At 34.7% G+C, this 20,563-nt stretch overlaps 1 protein-coding gene across 6 annotated transcripts in view; it reads left to right on the top strand.

Annotated features, from left to right (window-relative positions):
• LOC106463162 (band 7 protein AGAP004871-like) overlaps nt 1–20,563 on the top strand; it is a 205,855-nt gene that overhangs the window by 177,471 nt on the left and 7,821 nt on the right. For all 6 annotated transcript variants that reach the window (XM_022390594.1, XM_013923164.2, XM_022390596.1 and 3 more), the window contains one exon: nt 15,718–15,977. In XM_022390594.1, the coding sequence (XP_022246302.1) occupies nt 15,718–15,977 (260 nt within the window). The remainder of the gene's footprint in view (nt 1–15,717; nt 15,978–20,563) is intronic.

Genomic DNA, 20,563 nt, shown 5'->3' with positions numbered 1-20,563 from the left:
ACTTGTGTCGCTTAAGTTTCGTCGGAACGAAGTTACTGAAAATCAATTAACAAACGGAGACGTAACAATATTGATCGTTGGTCTTTTAGCGTTTTGACGTCAGTTGTTTTTTCTTTTACTATATCAATTAAAATCTGTAAGAGTGAAAATCTTACTCGTATTTTATCTCTATGGTTTTATCTTGTTCCAGCCACAGTGGCACAGTGGAATGTCTGCGGACTAACAACGCTAGAATCCCATGGTGGCAGAGCACAGATAGTCCATTGTGTAGCTTTGTGCTTAATTACAAACAAACAAACTAACAACGCTAAAATCCCATGGTGGCAGAGCACAGATAGTCCATTGTGTAGCTTTGTGCTTAATTACAAACAAACAAACCCAGCCATTTTATCACATGACATAAAATATTTCTATTGCCCAGTACTAAAGACACAAGAAACAGTATAAATGTTTCAATTAAAAAATATAGCCTAGAACAATATGTATAATTTATTTCCATGTACATTTACGAGATCAAGTAATATAACAAAATAAAGAAACTTAGCCTCAATATTTAAAAACTTTATTTCAATAGGTAGCGCTTTCACAATATTAAGGTTTACTTAATACGACATTGCCCCTTTTTAATATTTTTGGATAAACGCAGTTTTGAACAATATTCGAACAATAGTTTCAAATTAATATATCAAGCAAATACTTTACGTGACGGAAAACGGATTGAAAATTAAAATATTTTGCAAGACTAGAGTTATTAAAATTTCAAATAAAGTTCACACTGAGGTAATAATAATAGTAACAGAAACTTTATTGTACCGATGCCAAGCACAGAAAAAAAAATCACAAGTATAAACAACATATTTCTTTTCTTAAAAAATTGATATTAATTATTAATAATAACTAGAAAAATAATATTTTATGTCATATAATATCTAACATTTCTCATAGATTTAATATAACTGTTGTGTCCCCATGGTTCAGTGGTAAGTCCGAGGGCTTTTAATCGGCTTTCGATAACCACAGAGGGCAGAGCAATAGATAGTCCATTGCGTAGCTTTGGACTTAATAACAAGAAATACAAAAGAACTGTTACTGCATGTCCGTCTCCCTAGTGGAAATAATTTATATTGCTAAGAGACAAAAAATAACAATGATACTTTCAAAAATATATAAATTTTCTTAAATAGGTTTCATTAAATGGTATAAAAAAAGGTATCATGAATACCACCAGAAATAATCCAAATAATTCAGTGGTTATATTCCGATTGCTACATTAACGTAAATCAATAGTAGTGTGATAGAGGGCGCTAAAATATTAGCGTTACACTAGAAAAGATGTTTCTGATAAACTAATGTTTCGTTTGTCTATTTCCGGAAAACTCAAAAGAAGTGGCATCAAAGTTTTGAAACGAAATTTCGAGGGCTACTGTAACTTAAACAAGCAGAAATATTACAACAAAATAAACACTTCATATGAAATAATAATATTAGCTAGAGTTTTAAACCCTATGGTTGTTACAGTGGTTAAACATTTTACTTTATTTATTTATTTTTTGCTGTAGTTGACTGCTTCTTGAGTTCCTAAGACTGTTATGGCACCTTCATGTGCTTAACTTTTTTAATTTGTTAAAACTCACCATTTCCATCAGTCATTGCTTCTTGCAAATTTTTTAAATAATTCTATTCGTTATCTATTTATTTTCCTTTATTAACTAGGTTAAATCCAGTGTTTTGAAATGAGATGCATTGAGTTTCTTTTTCTTCGATTTATTACAGTTTGCGCAACTGGAATTCGATAGGTTTCAACACGCTTTTCAAATAAATTTTATTGAAAGCCAGAAATCAATCAGTTATATTTCTGTGTTTTTATTATCAATACTCGTAGTAGGAGAAATAGTAGGTGGAAAGACACTTCTTTTGCACACTGTCATTAACATTCCAAAAAATTTTAAACCTAGTATTTTGAGAGTACTAAAAGATTTTGCAGTTTCTATGTACTTACAAGCTATGTGAAAAAACTTTTCGGTTTAATGTGTTTTGTTATTATTACAAATTAAGCAAACATCTTTTATTTAATATTAACTATGTTCATCCACCTACTATAAATCGTACATAACATTCGTTCGGTTAAAAACTTAAAAAAAGTAACGCCAGGTTGTATTCACTGTATTGCAACAAACGGAAGTGGTTACTACTACTACTGGTACTGTTGACAAGTCACGTTAAGTTGCTTGGCGTTTGGTAGTTAATTGTTTTGATAAAGTATGTTACAATATTATTTAACCAAATAATTTTTTTCAACTGGAAAATTAACAATATTACTAAAGTAAAATAATAAGTATGTTTAATCGAATGAAAAATGCGTTATATAACGTAGTTGGTGGATTGGATACTTTACCTGGGCTGCCCGCCAGTGTTAATCAACTCAATAGTAATTTTAGAGAAACTGATTTACAATCTTTCGACCGCCCTTTAAAATTTCGTTACACTAGACCTCATTTTCTTCAGTTTAATACTGATGATGAAGTACAAGTGTCTGCTGACCATGCGATTCGACCAATTATTGTACCCCGTGATATAACCAGACTGCCATGGAATTCAGGATATGCAGAGTAAGAATATGTATACATTATTAGTTAAACATATAATATTTGGGCCATTGAAAAATGTTCATTTGTAAATATATTTGGATGACTAATGAAAACGGGCTTCAGGCCTAAATTCTGAGTTATGCAAATAAACTTTTTAACATTGAATCTAGAAATTAGGTAGCCTTCACACAGACTGATATTCATAACATTAACAGTAAAGTAATGGTTATTAATATTATATTATCGTACTTGTTGTTAATATACTGTTATTTTTTAGTATAATACTAATACTACAGACTAGTTGAATGAAGTGGTTTGCTAATATCAGCAGACTAACCACATAATGAAGTAAGCGAACATGTCTATGTTTTCTTCTCTCTATGTTTGTATTTCAATATGGTCCTTTTTTCTTATTTTATCAGGAAATCGTAACTTTAAATAAGAGAATTTGGGTGCTCACATCACCATTTATGAGTGTAGTACTAGTACTACTTTTTGTGTAAAACTTTTTAAATACAAACCCAGACCCAATTAAAAAAAATATTAAAAACTAATAATCTTAATCAGGGAAAGATCTGATTATTTTATTCCAGCACAGTTGAATATATGGTGCGATCTTTGTAAATTTGAAACTAATCCAGCACAGTTGAATATATGGTGTGATCTTTGTAAATTTGAAACTATTCCAGCACAGTTGAATATATGGTGTGATCTTTGTAAATTTGAAACTATTCCAGACATTATTTCCACAGTTAGAGAATCACACACCACAGCAGACATTATTTCCACATACCACAGTTAGAGAATCACACACCACAGCAGACATTATTTCCACATACCACAGTTAGAGAATCACACACCACACCAGACATTATTTCCACATACCACAGTTAGAGAATCACACACCATAGCAGACATTATTTCCACAGTTAGAGAATCACACACCACAAGGTTCAGCAAATCATTTATTGTTTTATAATTACACTTCTTCGTGTGAGGTGTTTTGCCAAACTTAACTCCTGATATAATATGGCCGTGTGTAATTGTAATATTAAATATATTAATATATTTCATGTGCTCAAATAGAGAATGTTTATTTCACCATTCTTCCTGAAATATTTAATTTTTAATTATTCGGTTTCTCTGGTACAGTTGTTGCAAGTTAAATATTCAGATGTGCTGCTGTAGCACCACGAGGATTCAGTTGACTAGTGGAAATGTTTTGTTGTTTTTCAAAAATTGTAGTACATACTGGAAGCATATGGGTGTCTTGGTAATAAACTTGGTAAAACCAAATTACCTGTACTTTCCAGATAGTATTAAACTCTTTATTTTGGCCATTTGTGCTTCTAGTACAGGTAGTTTTTATATTACTATCTCTGATCAAGTTGAAATGGCATAAAGTGGGCTGAAAAAGTTTCTTATTTTTTATCTAGAGAGTAAAAAATGTTTTCGAGGGAGGTGATAAAAATTGTTCCAGTAATTATAGACCCATTAGTCTTACATCAGTTGTGGGAAAAGTTTTGGAAAGTCCGATAAAAGATGCTTTGCAAAGTCATTTAACAAAGTTTAGAATTTTATTGGATAGTTAACATGGTTTCACTGATGGAAAATCTTGCCTTACAAATCTTTTAACATTCTTTGAAAAGGTTACTGCTTATGTAGATGAGGGTAAGGGTATAGATTTGGTGTATCTGGATTTTCATAAGGCATTTGACATAAAAGGCTCATAAAAAATGATCTCTATAGGTGTGGGGGAAGCTAATTGGATAGAAGAGTGGCTGGATGGAAGAAAGCAGAAAGTTGTTACAAATGGAGTTCAGTCAAACTGGAATAATGTTACAAGTGGGGTACCTCAGGGTTCAGTCTTAGGACCTTTCCTCTTTTTGACTTACATCAATGACATAGATGAAGGAATGATCAATAAATTACTTAAATTTGCAGATGATATTAAGGTCTTAGGTGTTGCTAGCTGTGAAGAGGATTCTGCTGATTTACAAAAGGATTTACATCATTTAGTGAGTTGGGGAAATAAATGGCAAATGGGTTTTAATTATCATAAATGCAAGATAATGCATGTGGGTTATTATAATTTGGATGGGAATAACCTAAACAGTGTCATGAAAGAAGGAGATCTAGGTCTAATAGTTGATCAGTCTCTAAAGCCATCCAAGCAGTGTGCTGTTGCTAGTGGTAAGGCAAATAGGATTTTAGGTTGTATCTATAGAAATATTGAATACAAGTCTAAAGATGTTATACTTTCATTGTACAGGTCACTGGTTAGGCCCCATTTGGAACATTGTGATCAGTCTTTGGCTCCTTACTTTAGGAAAGACATTGAATTCTTGGAAAGGGTTCAGAGATTGGTTACTAGAATGGTGCCTGGGATGGAGGGGTTGTCATACGAGGAGAGGCTGAAATCTCTCAAATTGTTTTCTCTTGAAAAAAAGAAGAGTTAGGAGGGATTAAGGTGTTTAAGATTGTAAAGGGAAGTGATAGTGTGGATGCGTCATCTTTTTTATATTTATCAATGAGAATAATAGGACTAGGGGACACAAGTATAAATTTTAGCAGGGTAGGAATGATCTTTACCTAAGACAGTTTCATTTTTCAAATAGGGTGGTTGGCCTTTGGAATGGACTGCCTTCAGATGTTGTAGAGACAGCAAATTTAAGTGAGTTTAGGAAAAAGCTTGATAAGTATATGAATGAAAAGGGCTGGCTGTATGATTTTTTTATTTTTTGTACTTATTAATTAATTTATTTTATTTTTTAATCATTTTAATTTAGTTTAGAGGATGGAACAGCCGAGATGGACCAGTGGGTCCCATATTGTCCCAAAACAATATGTTATATTATATATATATATATATTAAGTGTACTTCCGCAGGTTCTCTGAAAGTGTTCTGTTTCAAGATTAAATAATTGTTTGTTTGTTTTTTTAGTTTAAGCCCAAAGCTACACAATGGGTTATCTGTGCTCTGTCCACCACGGGTATCAAAACCCGGTTTCTAGACATATATATAAAATGTGGGGCAGATTAAATAAAACCAAAATTAAGAGTAATAAATATTTTTATTTCTTGGTTTTGAAGTTCATATGTCATACTGTGCTGTAGCTACAGAGAACATAATTCTTCTCGTGATTCATGGCATTCACACGTTTTACTAACGTCACGACAGTACAAATTACGTTAAGCACTTATGTGACGTCATTTTCGTGTCTACTGACTGTTGTATAGTGGTGCGAGTGGTTAAAACAGGTGACTCTTCCAGATGGCCCTCGGCCCCCTGTCGGGGAAATTTCACAACTCCGTTCGTTACCAGGAATAAAAGCGACTTAAATTTTTCCAAGATTTTTCTAAACATGTAAAAATTCGTGATCCCTGCTTGTGGTACAACGCATCCCAATGCACAGCTTTGTGCTAAACAAACTCACAAACAAATTTAAAATAACGAAGAAATATAACTCTAAAATATTTTCATTAAAAATAAAAACAATTTAGAACGTGGGTTTTCAGGAGTTCAAATCACCATAAAAACAATGGCCCGGCATGGCCAGGTAGTTAGGGAACTCGACTCGCAATCTGTGGGTCGTGGGTTCGAATCCCCCTCCCACCAAATATGCTCGCCCTTTCAGCCGTGGGGGCGTTATAATGTAACAGTCAATCCCACTATTTGTTGGTAAAAGATTAGCCCAAGAGTTGGCGGTGGGTGTTGATGACTAGCTGCGTTCCATTTAGTCTTACACTGCTAAATTAGAGACGGCTAGCGCAGATAGTCCTTGTGTAGCTTTGCGCGAAATTCAAAACAAACTAACCAAAAAACAAAACATTTTAACACCACGTTATCCCTCTTTCCATGTTAGATTAAAGTAGTGCCTAATTATCATAATGCAATCAATAATAAAAAAACTGAAAAACTGTACATCGTAACGAAGTTATCGTGAAGCTCGAGCGCCATGTATGCCGTGAAGTAAAACATCGTTCTCTTCTCATTAGCTAATTGCACCTCTCAGTATCACAATATATATATATATATATATATATAATTTGTTAAAAATACAGTTATATTTTTTATATTGGCAATCAATGCAAGTTTCATCTTTATCAACAAGACTGTAGAGGGCCAATCTCTAAAAATTATTTGTAGATTCAACAACCCGAATCCTGGTGTCCTTCGATCTATAAATTCTGGTATAATGTCGATCCAAACACAGTAGTCCGTGTAGCGTTCTCTCAATTATTTGACAGTTCTTATCATTCACAAAGTGTTAGCTATAAACACGATACAACAGTTCGCTGAGGTTCACGTAAGATACTATCTGTGGCGTGTTCCACTATAAAAACTTATAACGACACTTAAGATACTATCTGTGGCATGTTTCACTAAAAAACTTATCTCGACATTTAAGATACTATCTGTGGCATGTTTCACTAAAAAACTTATCTCGACACCTAAGATACTACCTGTGGCATGTTCCACTATAAAAATTTATATCGACACCTAAGATACTATCTGTGGCATGTTCCACTATAAAAACTTATATCGACATTTAAGATACTATCTGTGGCATGTTTCATTTAAAAACTTATCTCGACACCTAAGATAATACCTGTGGCATGTTCCACTATAAAAACTTATATCAACACCTAAGATACTACCAGTGGCATGTTCCACTATAAAAACTTATCATGAATACTTTTATGTATCGGTTAAATTATCGACAGAAGTTTCTGATCTTTTTCCAATCTTAAGCTTGGGTTCATAATGTTAATTGTAGAATTCCTAACCTATTAACATGTTTCTATAGAAGTATCACACAGTCAGTTGAACTGTTTTAGGAAGTATTTCCAGTGAGGAGAACAACGATCTCTTTCTGGTCATCTCCTGAGCTTTGTTATATACATTGCGAGTCTTATTCGCTGTGAAATGAAAATCAATCATTAAATATTTTTTTTTGTCTACTGTTATCTGTAGGATCATTTTAAATGGCACACAATACCCACATGAAATCTAAAACAGAGTTATGTGTATTACTTAGAACAGGTAACGAGATACACGAGATCCATCGTAAAAAACCCTGCTAACTAAGATCAAATATAACTACAATCAAACGTGCTACCTAGCAATTTGTTTATCATATAGTTCCGCCTATTTCAACATAATTCTGTGATTGATGAAATAAACATTGAAAGGAGACTAAAAATGTCATTTGACTTTTTGATTTACAAAACCGTCCATAACACAATTAGTTACACCAGTGTTTCTCAACCTTTTTTTGCTCTTGGCTCCCTTTTGAGTTTGATTTATCTCTGTGGCCCCACCCTTCGTAGACGCTGTTACTTAGGGAAAAAGTTACTTTATTTCCACACTGTTGATTTATAATATATTTGTTATTGTATTACAATATTGTATTGTTTTTAAATATTTTGTTTATAACATACTGTTTATTTATACAAGTAAAAAATATATTCTGTTAATCATTGACATTTTATTCAGTGTGATCCTTGAGCCTGATGAACACTTGAAAGTTTTTGAATGTCTGGTTGCAGTGTGGTCAGTGATAAGCGAAGATCACGAATCTTCCCAACATCAAGGCGGTTACGTATTTTTGATAGCAAATAAGTCACCCGACTAAAACCAGATTCAACCAGATAAGATGTGGGAAAAGCGATAAAATACAATTTTGCCTTTTCTCTGAGCTGTGGAAACTTATTAGCTATTTCACTACTTATCCAGAAATAATGTTTGTCACGTTTGAATCTAGCTTGGGCTGTTATATCACTCTGCAGTTCGATGAGACATTCTTGTAATGTGATGTCAACATCAACCGCATTCACCCCAAATGGATCCACCACCCAATCCAGAATTTTGATTGTTACTCGAGTACTAGTCGCGTCTGGTAACTTGACTTCTGAGCTGTGGGGGATAAGGGAACCTTTGATTCAATTTTAAATTTTAAATATTTTATTCGGGCAGTGAAGTTTCGATGGCCCACTCAGAATTTACTGTGGCCCCCTAATTTTCCGTCATTCACGTGTGGCCCCTTAGAAACATGGCGTGGCCCCTTGGAGGGCCATATGGCCCACGTTGAGAACCACTGAGTTACACCATAAGTTGTGCCGTAGATTGGAACCACCGTATTATATATTGGGAAAAACTCTTGCAGGACGGTAAATTGAAAAACAACAGCTTAAACCATATTTGTTTTTCACAGTCAGTGTAATTTTCGTTATTATATCAGTGGTGAATACCCATGTCATTGACATTAAGTACCTTTTTTATTAGAGCGTCATTTTGACCGTCTTATTACGGTTTTCGTTAGACTTAAAGTGAACGTAACATGTTTTTAAATAAAGTCACTTGTTCTGTGATCACATTTATAGCAATGTTGTCATAATAATGTCGGAATGACTACTTTGGTGCATTGGTACGCAGAGGTATCGCCCCGATTGTACTTGATAGTGCCCCGAATCCCAAGTTGGTGTCTTGAAAAATCAGAACAGAAAACCATGATCGAATCATACTGAAACGCCGAAAATTACATGAAATTAAGAGAAATTAAGAACCAAAGACTGTAATCTTTACAATTTTGTAATATACATTTATATTCTTTTTAATATAAATAATGTTTAATATATAGTGTTTCCCACAGTCTGTGTTATTTCTCAAACGTATTAGGGTTGACTACCGAACTTCTGAAAGTTGAACATCGTTGTCTCTATTCACGAGTAACTTTGTTGAGGCATAAATTGTAAGGCTTTCTTTTATTTTCATATTTTGGAAATGTTCTTCCGTTTTCGAGATTGTGACATTCGAAATTTCTGGTTAGCGGTTTCTGTGTTTTAGCCAGTGTTCGGCGGTGGCGCTGCATTCTAGATGGAAGTTTTTTATTGCTGAAATATATTCTTCTGTTCGAGTAATTACACTTCTACTGCCACCTATGTTTGAATTTTCCACATGTTAGCGGCACCTCATAGATCCTGGCTGTTATACAGGTGGGAAGGGCTATTACCAGCACTTGTCCAAGATTTTTGAGTGGTCTGTAAAATGTTTTGATCTGAAATCGTCGTAATGTTCTATAAATCTGTTCTGAGATTTCTTTCAAACATAATATCGATAGCGATTGTTAGTTTTTAGTTTGTTATCCTTAGTTTTGCCCTCTTGTGGGTTTATGAATGAAATGAACAGAATATCGGATTTTTTAGGCCTTTTTTACAATTTTAAGCTCATTTGTAATTTTCTGTTTCAGGATCATTTATCACTTTTTCTGTGTGCTGTAAAATAGAGTTTGCTATACTTTTTGTTATGGTATTGGTGATTGGAGGAAGTATAGAAATATCGGAATGAATGCTTTGTTTTATATGGGTTGGGTGAGGGTAGGAAGTATAAGGATATCTAAATGTATATGTTGATTTGTTGGGGGTTGGGTGACGGGAAGACGTAGAGAGATATCGGAATGAATATTTTATTTTGTATGGGTTGGATGTATTTTGTTCTTGAGATTAATTATTCAACATTCCTGACGTTGTACAAGGTGATATTTATAAGTGGGTAAAAAACGCCAGCCAAGTGTTTGGAAAGACGTTAGATTTGTTTGCTCAAACAATTCACTATGGGCCTAAATGGACAGTCTGGTTTATAAATTTTTCGTAGTTCCTAATTTCTGGCATAGTTAGGCGATTGTTGAGAAGGCTGAAGGATCTTTTCCTTTTCAACTCAGGTGATTGTCAAGAAGGCTTAGGGTCTGTAGAATTTTGCCCAAAGCTACACCTAATTTAGAAATGATGGACTAGAGGGAAGGTAGCTTGTCAATACCACCCACTACCAACTCGTGAGCTACTCTAATTGAATAATGGGATTTCACCGTCACTCTTATAACCCATTAGAGTGACGGTGAAATCCCGGTAGTAACGGGATGCAAACCTTGGATCCACAGTCCGGCAGTCCACAGTCACTTGAACTATCACCATGACTTAATTCTGAAAAACACTATATCTTAATGCTGCACCCTAAACAAAACAGTTTGTCAAAAATAAACTGAAACATATAAGGTTAATTCACAACTTCGCAGAACGAACATGTGTTGTATATATAGCACTAGATCTCAGAGCACGTGACTTTATACTTTTTATCTTTACTGAGACTTTAAAGAATAACAATGCTTTTTTTTCATTTTCAATGCATTTCAACTTTGGGGATATATGTAAAATATTATAAAAGATTAATAAAACATTTACATGTGTTAACCATAATCGTTTTTCAGTAAGCTTTAATAACTAAAGAATAGGAGAATGATGTACCGAGAAGAAAATATGCAGATGTACCTAAACAAACAAACACAACCTAACATTTTACTTGTTCTTAATGCTGCTGGTAAGAAAATGATTTAATTATACAAGTTAAACAATCTAGTTAAGTGTACTAGTTCGTATTATAGACTCTGTTCGGTTTCTATCTTTCAAAGCGCGTTAAATGTCAGATATATGCCAAGCGTGCTCCTCTACACTAATGATTCGTTTTGTTTGTTTTAGAACAAACTGCACCTTGTCCGTCGCAGGGATAGAACCTTGATTTTTAACGTTACAAGTCCTGAAGCCTACAGCCGAGCTATCAGATTTTTTTCTTTTTTTTTTCTTTTCTTATCTTGAGTGGCTTGATACGGAGTTTGGTGACGACAGTGGTAGTTTAAACCTAAAATATGGCGAAGTATAACATTATCGCCAGAATAACAGTTAGCAATTTCAGTTTCAGTATATTTTATAGTGGCATTCAAGAAATGAATTATAGGGAAAAATCTAATCGGTGACTCTATTTTCTTACTTTAACTTTCAATTTGGTTTCAAGAACATCTTCACAAAGAACAACAACTAAGGAACAGTATTTGTCAACTTCAGCTGTGTTGTGTTGCTTTAAACGCTTTGTTTTATTTTATTCGACTTGTTTTAAAAGCTATTACTAAACAAAATTCTTTATCTTCAGATATAAACACTCAAGTAATCGTTTGTTGGTGAATGTTCTTCCATTTAAAAAAATCTTATTCTTTCAGAAACAAAACAAACCGTTTACCAGATAACGCGATTTTATTTGAATCAAGCCGCATTCACTTCTTTCACAAAGATTAAATTTGACAGTGTCAAAGAAAAACTTTTATAGACCGTCTAACAAGTTGTTTGTCACTCTAAGACTTGTACTTTTTTGCTTTTCCATTAAATAAAAATATATAATATTTTAAATGCAAAAATATAACAAAGCTAAGTCAATAATCCGATAAGAATAAGATGGCGAAAATAATGTACCATTCCATATCAACTGCACGTGAGTGCATCACGGTCTTTTGTTTGCTACGCCCGATTTAGCTGTATCATAAGACCAAGTTAATAGAGGAAACAGTATAGCGGTACATATTTTAATAGAAGGAAATTAAGACCCCCCCCCCTAAAGATATAATCTCGTTCTGCGGAATAAAGACGGATTTTTCATCCTCCGGAAACGTAAAAAGTGGCTTCACTTGAACATCCGAAAGTGACATGAAGAGGTATATCATGAAAGCGCCCCCCAGTGGCACAGCGGTATGTCTGCGGATTTACAACGCTAGAATCCTGGTTTCGATGCCCGTGGTGGGCAGAGCACAGATAACCCATTGTGTAGCTTTGTGCTTAATTACAAACATGAAAGTAAACGTATCTCAAAGGTTCCTATAGTGTAAATGCGATTTTTTTTTTCTGATTTGACGCAAGTAATGAGTTTTATCAACAGGCTCATGTTAGGGTCAGTTTAAGTTTCAAAACGGACTTACAAACAGAGAGGGAATCTGAATTCCATATTGTGCTTCTGTTCACAAATGAACTAGTTTCAATTTCTGTTCTTAAAATGTTCAAGATTGTACATAATTCATTTTCTTTGTGGGTAATAGAGAATAACTCGGGGATTACACGTCTACGACTAGTATTATTGGTATCCACCACTCCCACCCGAAAACATATCTGGGCTAAATAATTATAAATAAACTTAATATTAGGCTAACCTGGCTGTTACATGTAAACTTGACATTGCTTGGATTTTGTTTCTTATATATTACAAAATGTGTTTGCTTATAACTTTTAGAGCTATAAAATGCTCCAATTACATTCATTATCATTTTAATATGTGTACATTATGTTAAAAAAGTGTTTTTCAATCTGATTTCTAATATTGCAACGTAACTGCAAATAAAAATTGTACAATACTCCGATAATTTTTACAGAAAATATATCTAATCATAGCTGACACACACGATCAAACTATTATTTTTTTATATTTTCATATTCATGTTTATTCCTAATGTGCACCTGATTAGCCCCTAATGTGCACCTGATTAACTCCTGATGTGCACCTGATTAACCATTAATGTTAACCTGATTAACCTCAAATGTGCACCTGATTAACTTCGTTTCAGCCGTTGTAACGGTATTAATGTCATGTGATTTGTTATTCATTTTCTCTCTCTCTTTCTCATTCTTTCTCTTTCTAGTAAAAGAATAAAGAACTCTATCAACAATGTTGATTAATTCTTTTTGGAGTAAATCAGAATAAATGAGATTGTGTATGTTATCAATATTTAGTCCTAAATACGGGAATAGTGATACTACCATTTATTTTGTTTTTAGTTAAAACGTTCATGTTATCCAAACAAACATCCTCAGTTTTATCTAGTTTTAAGCTTTTATGAGATGCTTTTGAAGAAGACATGTGGATTTCAAAATCAGCAGAAACTTTCAAAATTGAGAAAGGCAATTCGTGTTCTTTTGAAATTTGGAATGCAACGAATCGTTAAAAGTTTATGTTCGGGACACCTTGTGAGGCTTAGTATACATCATATACTATAGCATATCTTTAAGTAATGCCTGTTAATAAAAGTTATTTGTAGTTTAAATACTTAACAAATCCACAGAATAAATTCTTTAATTTTGGCTTGAAGTAAACTGTGATTCACTAATAAAATACAAAAAAATTAAAGTATAAAACATAAAGTACAAAAATAAACTTCCATGTTTCATTTGTTTGTTTTGTTGAATTTCGCGCAAAACCACTCGAGGGATACAGACGTGAAGTAAGGCATCTAGTTAACACCACCTACCACCAAATCTTAGGCTACCCTTTACCAACGAATAATATGACTAACCCTCACATTATAATGACTCCACGGCTGAAAAGGCGAGCATGTTCGATGACGGGATTCCAACTTCCGTGCAATTATAACATATAACAAAGGTTTATCTATACGTAATTATAGTATTATCAGTTTACTCGGAGCCAAACGTTTAGCGAGTAACATTTGTTAGTCGTTTGTATTTTATTTTTCTTGTTTGTTTTTACTTTTGTACATGTGCACATTATTTTCCGATTAAAAAACAAAAAATATGAGTTGTTTTTACTGAAAAAGGACAGTAATTCATATCATATAAACGACTGCTTAGTGTTGGTTTCAAGTTTCAAAGCATATAACATAAATTCAGCATAAATACGGACTGTAAAAGGTCAATCGTGGCTTACTGGTTAGCGTATCTAGTTGTATATCTGAAGGTCCAGGGTTTAAGACATGTTGCCTCTGAGTGCACTCCGCACTTACAAAGAGCGTTCAAATAGATGGACAAAGCTCTTGTGACGGCAATAGGCTGCCTTCCCTCTGATTGATAATCATGTCATTTGTTCGTTTTTGTTTTTTAGCGCAAACATGCACAATGAGCTATCTGCGTTCTCTCTCCACTTCGAGGAATCGAACTCCAGATTTTAGCATTGTCCGTAAAATTATTACTGACTCACCAACGTACAGGTCACTATTCAATATTGGAAAAGGTTACGCCTGAAGTCTAGGATTCTCTGATGTGTCCGTTTTAGCCACCACTACCGTTCCCATTCTGCATATACGGTGCCTTTTGGGTTGAAAATTCCCATTTCATTCCGTAGTGCAAAGGTGTGAAGGAGTTCTGCATGCCTCTCAAACTTAAAACTTCTTCACGTCTAAAACCTAAAATAATCTTGTACCAACCTAAAGCGATCTTCTTTGTAAAGGGAATTGATAGTGTAGATGCATAATATATTTTTTTATACTTATCAGTGAGAATAGTAGGACTAGGGGACACAAGTATAAATTTTAGCAGGGTAGGAATCACCTAAGACAGTTTTATTTTTCTAACAGGGTGGTTGGCATTTGGAATGGGTTGCCTTCGGATGTTGTGGGGGCACTAAATTTAAGTAAGTTTAAGAGAACGCTTGATAAGTATATGAATAATAAGGGCTGCCTTTAATATTTTTTTAATTTATCTATTAACATTTTTGTTTAGCTTTAAGGATGGAACAGCCGAGATGGACCAATAGGTCTTATGTTGTGCCAAAACGTTATGTTATGTTAAAACAATCTTTTTCACAACCAGAAACGACATTCTTTCCTAATGCTCAAAAGAAACACAAGAAGAGTTATTAGAAACTATAAAATTTATAACTGGAAAATGTATCTCACAACAAATTGTCAGTTAATTGTGACCACAAATAATAATAATAATAACCAAAATGATAAGAAGGAAAGGACAAAAGTTAGTAACTATTTTCATCGTATCACCTACATAGTGTTTAATGTTTAGCCCACATGAACATTCTTGTGTTCAGGATTCTCTCACATGTCAGGTTGGATATATTTTTGAACAACTGGGAGATATTCTTGTGTTAACTAGTATTGTTTTTACTTTATTATATGCTTAAGTAGATGGTGGTTAATATTACTTAAATAAATGGCCGAATTAAGCCTAGTGATTGATGTGAATTCTTTAGTTCGTGGTTCGTATCTCGTTGCCGTAGGACCGTCGATACACTATAAGGATGACGGTTAAATCCCCTTCTTCATTCATAGAAGAACACCCCAAGAACTGGCGGTGTGTGCTGTTGACCTACTGCTTTCCCTCGAGTCTACGAGTTAAAAATAGGAACGGTCATGGATATTTGCACATAGCCCTTGTGTAGCTTGCGCGACAATTCTGAAAAAAAGCCAACAAACGAGTGACAAACTTTATCTGGACAGAAGTTATTTCATGATTATTTTGATTCAACATATAAAAAATGTCATTCTAGCATGGATTCTTCTTATTTCAGATACTGTCCAGAGACTCCGTTACTGTGGCTGTCGACGCTGTTGTATACTACCGCATCAGTAATGCCACTATCGCTATCTCCAACGTGGAGGATTATGGCCATTCAACGCGCCTCCTGGCGGCTACCACTTTACGGAACGTCCTCGGAACCAAAAACCTATCTGAAATTCTCTCGGAGAGGGAGAGTATTAGTCACGTGATGCAGGCCAGTTTGGATGAAGCTACCGACCCCTGGGGAGTAAAAGTAGAACGTGTAGAAATGTAAGTCTTCCTCTCTCTCTTTTTTAATGCTCGGATTATGAATCCGAACATTCATGGTTCGCGTTCTGTTCTCGCAACAACAAAAAAAGCACGCTGGGGCCGAATGATGGTCAAATTCTCTATTCAGTCAGACAAGAGTAACCCAAAAGGTCAAAGTGAGTACTGTAGATTAGCTGCTTTCCCTCTACTTTATCAGTTCAAAATTAAAGACTGCTATGCGCATGTATTCCTCCTCCTCCCCCCTCCCCCCAGTGACACAGCGGTATGTCTCACACTGCTAGAAACCGAGTTTTGATATCCGTGTTTGGCAGAGCACAGATAGCCATTTGTGTAGCTTTGTGTTTAATAACAAACAAACAAAATGTAGTCCTGATGTAGCTTTGTGCAAAAAGTCTAAAAACAAAAAAATATATTTTTAGGAAAAAATACATCAAGACACATGGTAGTCTGTCGTGCGGCCAAAACAACCTACAGGACACACTGTGTGTTATTAACAAAAGTGATAGTTTAGCGATTTTCCACCTTCTGTATCTCGTACTATGGTGATCCAAATTATCACATATTTTCTGTGGATGTGCTCTACTGGACTCTTACTATACATACCAAATTTTAAGGCAATCCATCAAGAAATACCTGAGATATAACATCTCCAATTTTGATTGAGTTTTCCAACCTTGTAGAATTTTAGGGTGGCTTAATTCTACGTTAAGGTTATATTTTTCCACAACTGACTGCAGAAAGCGAAAGGCAGTGGGAGGTGAGACGTTGTGGGTTCAAACACTCAACTCCCAACCCTTAGCTGATTCTCCTTAGTTGCTGGCGACTTTTATATCGACGTATGGATCTTGTCTGATAGATGGCATACCCTCAACGTGTTTGGGTGTTATGACCACAGACATTATCCATTATGACTTAAAGATCACATCGAGGACTGATAATGGAAGAATTATTTTGAATTTTAGTCTCATTATAATGTTTTTGTTTTGTATTGAGTTCATTATTGTTTTATAGTGCTGATTTCAATCGCCTATGGACAATTAATGTACTTCATAGTATTAGATATATTTATCTCTTTATAAACATATAGATATATATATAGATAATCAAAACACATAACAGTTTAAACCTGTAAATACAAATATTAAAACACAACAACACTAACTTTTTCCTCTTTTTATCTTCATTATTTCTTTTTACGGGATTCGTGACTTCGGACGTAATTTTTAAAGGGAAGTTATAAACAAACTGTTAGATACTATTGTTTGGCCTTTGGGATGGATTGCCATCAGATGTGGTAGATGCAGTTAATCTAAGGAAGTTTAAGTTTGTTATTAAGCCCAAACTACACAATGGGCTATTTGTACCTAGCGTTATAAGTTTAGAGCTTTATTGCTGAGCCGCTGTGATGCTGGAGTTTAAGGAAAGGCTTCATAAGTATTTGAATATTAACGGCTGTCTTTGAAGGTTCTATTTTTATTGTAGAGTTTAGTATAGTGGATAAAACGGCCTAGATGGACCAACAGGCCTCTTGTTCTCCTTAAATTATACAAGTGAAAAAATTAAATTAAAAATAACTTAAATAAAATAAATGAAATGCATACTCTAATACATATATACAAATAAAATAAAATGCAAATTTAATAAAATCCTTATATAAATTAAATAGGTTAAAGTACATTAAAATATAAATTAGTTTAACCTTATAAAATAATTTCTCTTCTTATATATACTTCATCATTTTTATTTTATCATTTTCCCTCTAGATTCAAACTTTATCTCGATTTAATTTTAGCCTAATGTTATAGAAAAACAGTTTATTTCCATAATTCTTAACAATCTAATTAAAATACGTCACACTTTACCGTCCCTTCTTTCCTTCGGTGGGACAGCAGTAAGTTTACGAGCTCACAACGTTAAAATCCTGGATTCGATTCACCGCGATTGACAAAGCAGATATCCAAATATGGCTGTGTTCTAAAGCAAACTGTCCCTTCTTTAATTCCTAGTAATATATGCTACCGTTGCACAATTCAAACTATCATCACTCAACTACTGTTATTTCTACTCTCTTACCTCTACCTATCTAAAGTGACGCAAAAAAAAAGATATACAAATATATATCACTTATTTTAGACGTCTAAATATGGCCAGTAAAAAAATATATATTAGTGCGTTAAACAGAAGTATGATCTTATTGTATTTTAGTGATTAAACAAAAAGGAGCTATCCCTATTGAGTAAATCCAACGGGATACCCCCCCCCCCTGCAAACTTACGACGCTAAAATTCGGGTTTCGATATCCATGGAAGGCAGAGCACAGATAACCTATTGTGCAGTTTTGTGCTTAACAACAGGCAACTGAATCAATTACAACATATTACCTCCCCCCCCCCTCACGCACACAAATTGTATACATTAGATACAGCCTGCTTCAGCTTTTTTAACGTATGCTGACGTAATGGATCGTTAATTAATGGGCTGTTCTACCCTGATAATGTTCAATGATGTTTAAATACTACACACTCTCCATGCTCAATCAGAGCCTGGATAAATGGTTTTCGCTTGGTGTGGTTCGGCGTTATTGTCAATCCGAATGAAATAATTAGATTTTCTGTAACCGACACTAATTTTGGATACTACGCTAGTCTGTCTTTTTCCGCTAAAATAAATCTAGATCATCAATATACCTGCTTTGTTCAATAGCGTTCTGTGATATCTCTCAGTCTTAGCAACTAACATACCCGTATATACTATCATTCCCATCTACACAGCAATGCCAATATGTGACGAAAATATTTGTCTATTACCTGAAACCGTATATATCATGTTGTCTTCCCTTTTGTAGCCATGTTAGCTTAATGTAATAGTAACTACTGGTCATCTAGCCTTTAGTTCTTTCACACTGGTTCGTGTCACTTAGTTTCTTTTGATACTGGTTCGTGTCGTACAGTTTCCTCTGACACTGGTTTGCAGCGTATGGTTTCCTTTAACACTGGTTCGTGCCGTGTAGTTTCCTTTAACATTGGTTACAAGTGTCCATTATTGAGTTGCTACTGTCTTCTCGTTTTACTTCAAGGTGCATCTAGATATGCTACAGCCCAATTCACAAATGGTGACTAATCTGCGACCACTGCATTCTATGCTGACATAACTATAATGATTACTGCTCGTGGCCCATCAGCAATCTGTGTTTACTTGGTTACAGATGCACCTGGTATGTGGGCTATCAACAATCGGTGTTGACTTGGTTACAAATGCACCTGGTATGTGGGCCATCAGCAAACTGTGATGACTTGGTTACAGATGCATCTTATTGGACCATCAGCAATCTGTGTTGGCTTGGTTACATATGCACCTGGTATGTGGACCATCAGTAATGTGTGTTGGCTTAGTTACAGATGCACCTGGTATGTCAACCATCAGCAGTCTGTGTTGACTTGGTTACAGATGCACCTGGTATGGGGCCATCAGAAAACTGTGTTGACTTGGTTACAGATGCACCTGGTATGTGGGCCATTAGCAATCTGTGTTGACTTGGTTACAGATGCACCTGGTATGGGGCCATCATCAAACTGTGTTGACTTGGTCACAGATGCACTTGGTATGTGGGCCATTAGCAATCTGTGTTGACTTGGTTACAGATGCGTCTGGTATGTGGGCCATCGGCAATCTGTGTTGACTTGGTATGTGGGCCATCACCTCTTGTTTCCAGTCTTTTAAGTGCTTTCTGGAAGACATTATATATTGAGACTAAGACATGGCAGGATTGCTCTAGGCATTAAGGGTGGGGGAAGTTATATATATATATATATACATATGTTTTAAATTTCAAGGAGCTCGGATATCTGTTGAAACTAGAGTTGTTGTTGTCCAACAGTAAGGTGTTTGTTTTGGTGCTATAAAGAATACATAACAGTAATTTTAACTGTTAATAACAGATAGATAAATTAGGGCTATCCAAAAGAATGAAAACAAGTTAAATGTTAACATAAATTTACCGTATTGAGTAAATTATCCAATTCTTTACGTTGGTTTGGAAAAGCAATCCTTGGCAATTTTGGAAATGTTTCACATTCATGTTGAATTGTTGCTATATAACCTATATGAAAGCCAGTGTTTTTTGCACGTCACGCTTGATTTCTCTTGATTGCTCAAAATATGAGGAGTCATAAAAGCCAAAATGCATTTATCCAGATAGAATAGCTCGATTACTCGGTGGTGCAAAGGACCACGAAGGGGGGGACTTGAAATCTTGTAAGTGTAATGAGTGTTGGTATAATAAGCCTAAAGTAAGAACGTAGTGTGGGATCATTTAGCCTAGAGCCAAGTGTAGAAAATGTATCGTGAAAGAAAAATATTGATTTAATTTTAAACTTAAATCGTTTCTGAATTAAGCTATTTTCTGTTATATCACCAACGTTTTTAATAAAAGACAAAAGTCTTTAGTCAGCGGAGTCTCTAAGTTAAGAAATCAAAAAAACATTTTCCAGTTTTGTTGTCTATAAAGATCATATTACACTGGCCCGGCATGGCCAGGTGGTTAGGGCGCTCGACTCACAATCAGAGGGTCGCGGGTTCGAATCCCC

Source organism: Limulus polyphemus, unplaced genomic scaffold (assembly GCF_000517525.1).
Source record: "Limulus polyphemus unplaced genomic scaffold, Limulus_polyphemus-2.1.2 Scaffold1340, whole genome shotgun sequence".
Taxonomy (NCBI): domain Eukaryota; kingdom Metazoa; phylum Arthropoda; class Merostomata; order Xiphosura; family Limulidae; genus Limulus; species Limulus polyphemus.
This window is presented reverse-complemented; position numbering and strand designations above follow the sequence as displayed.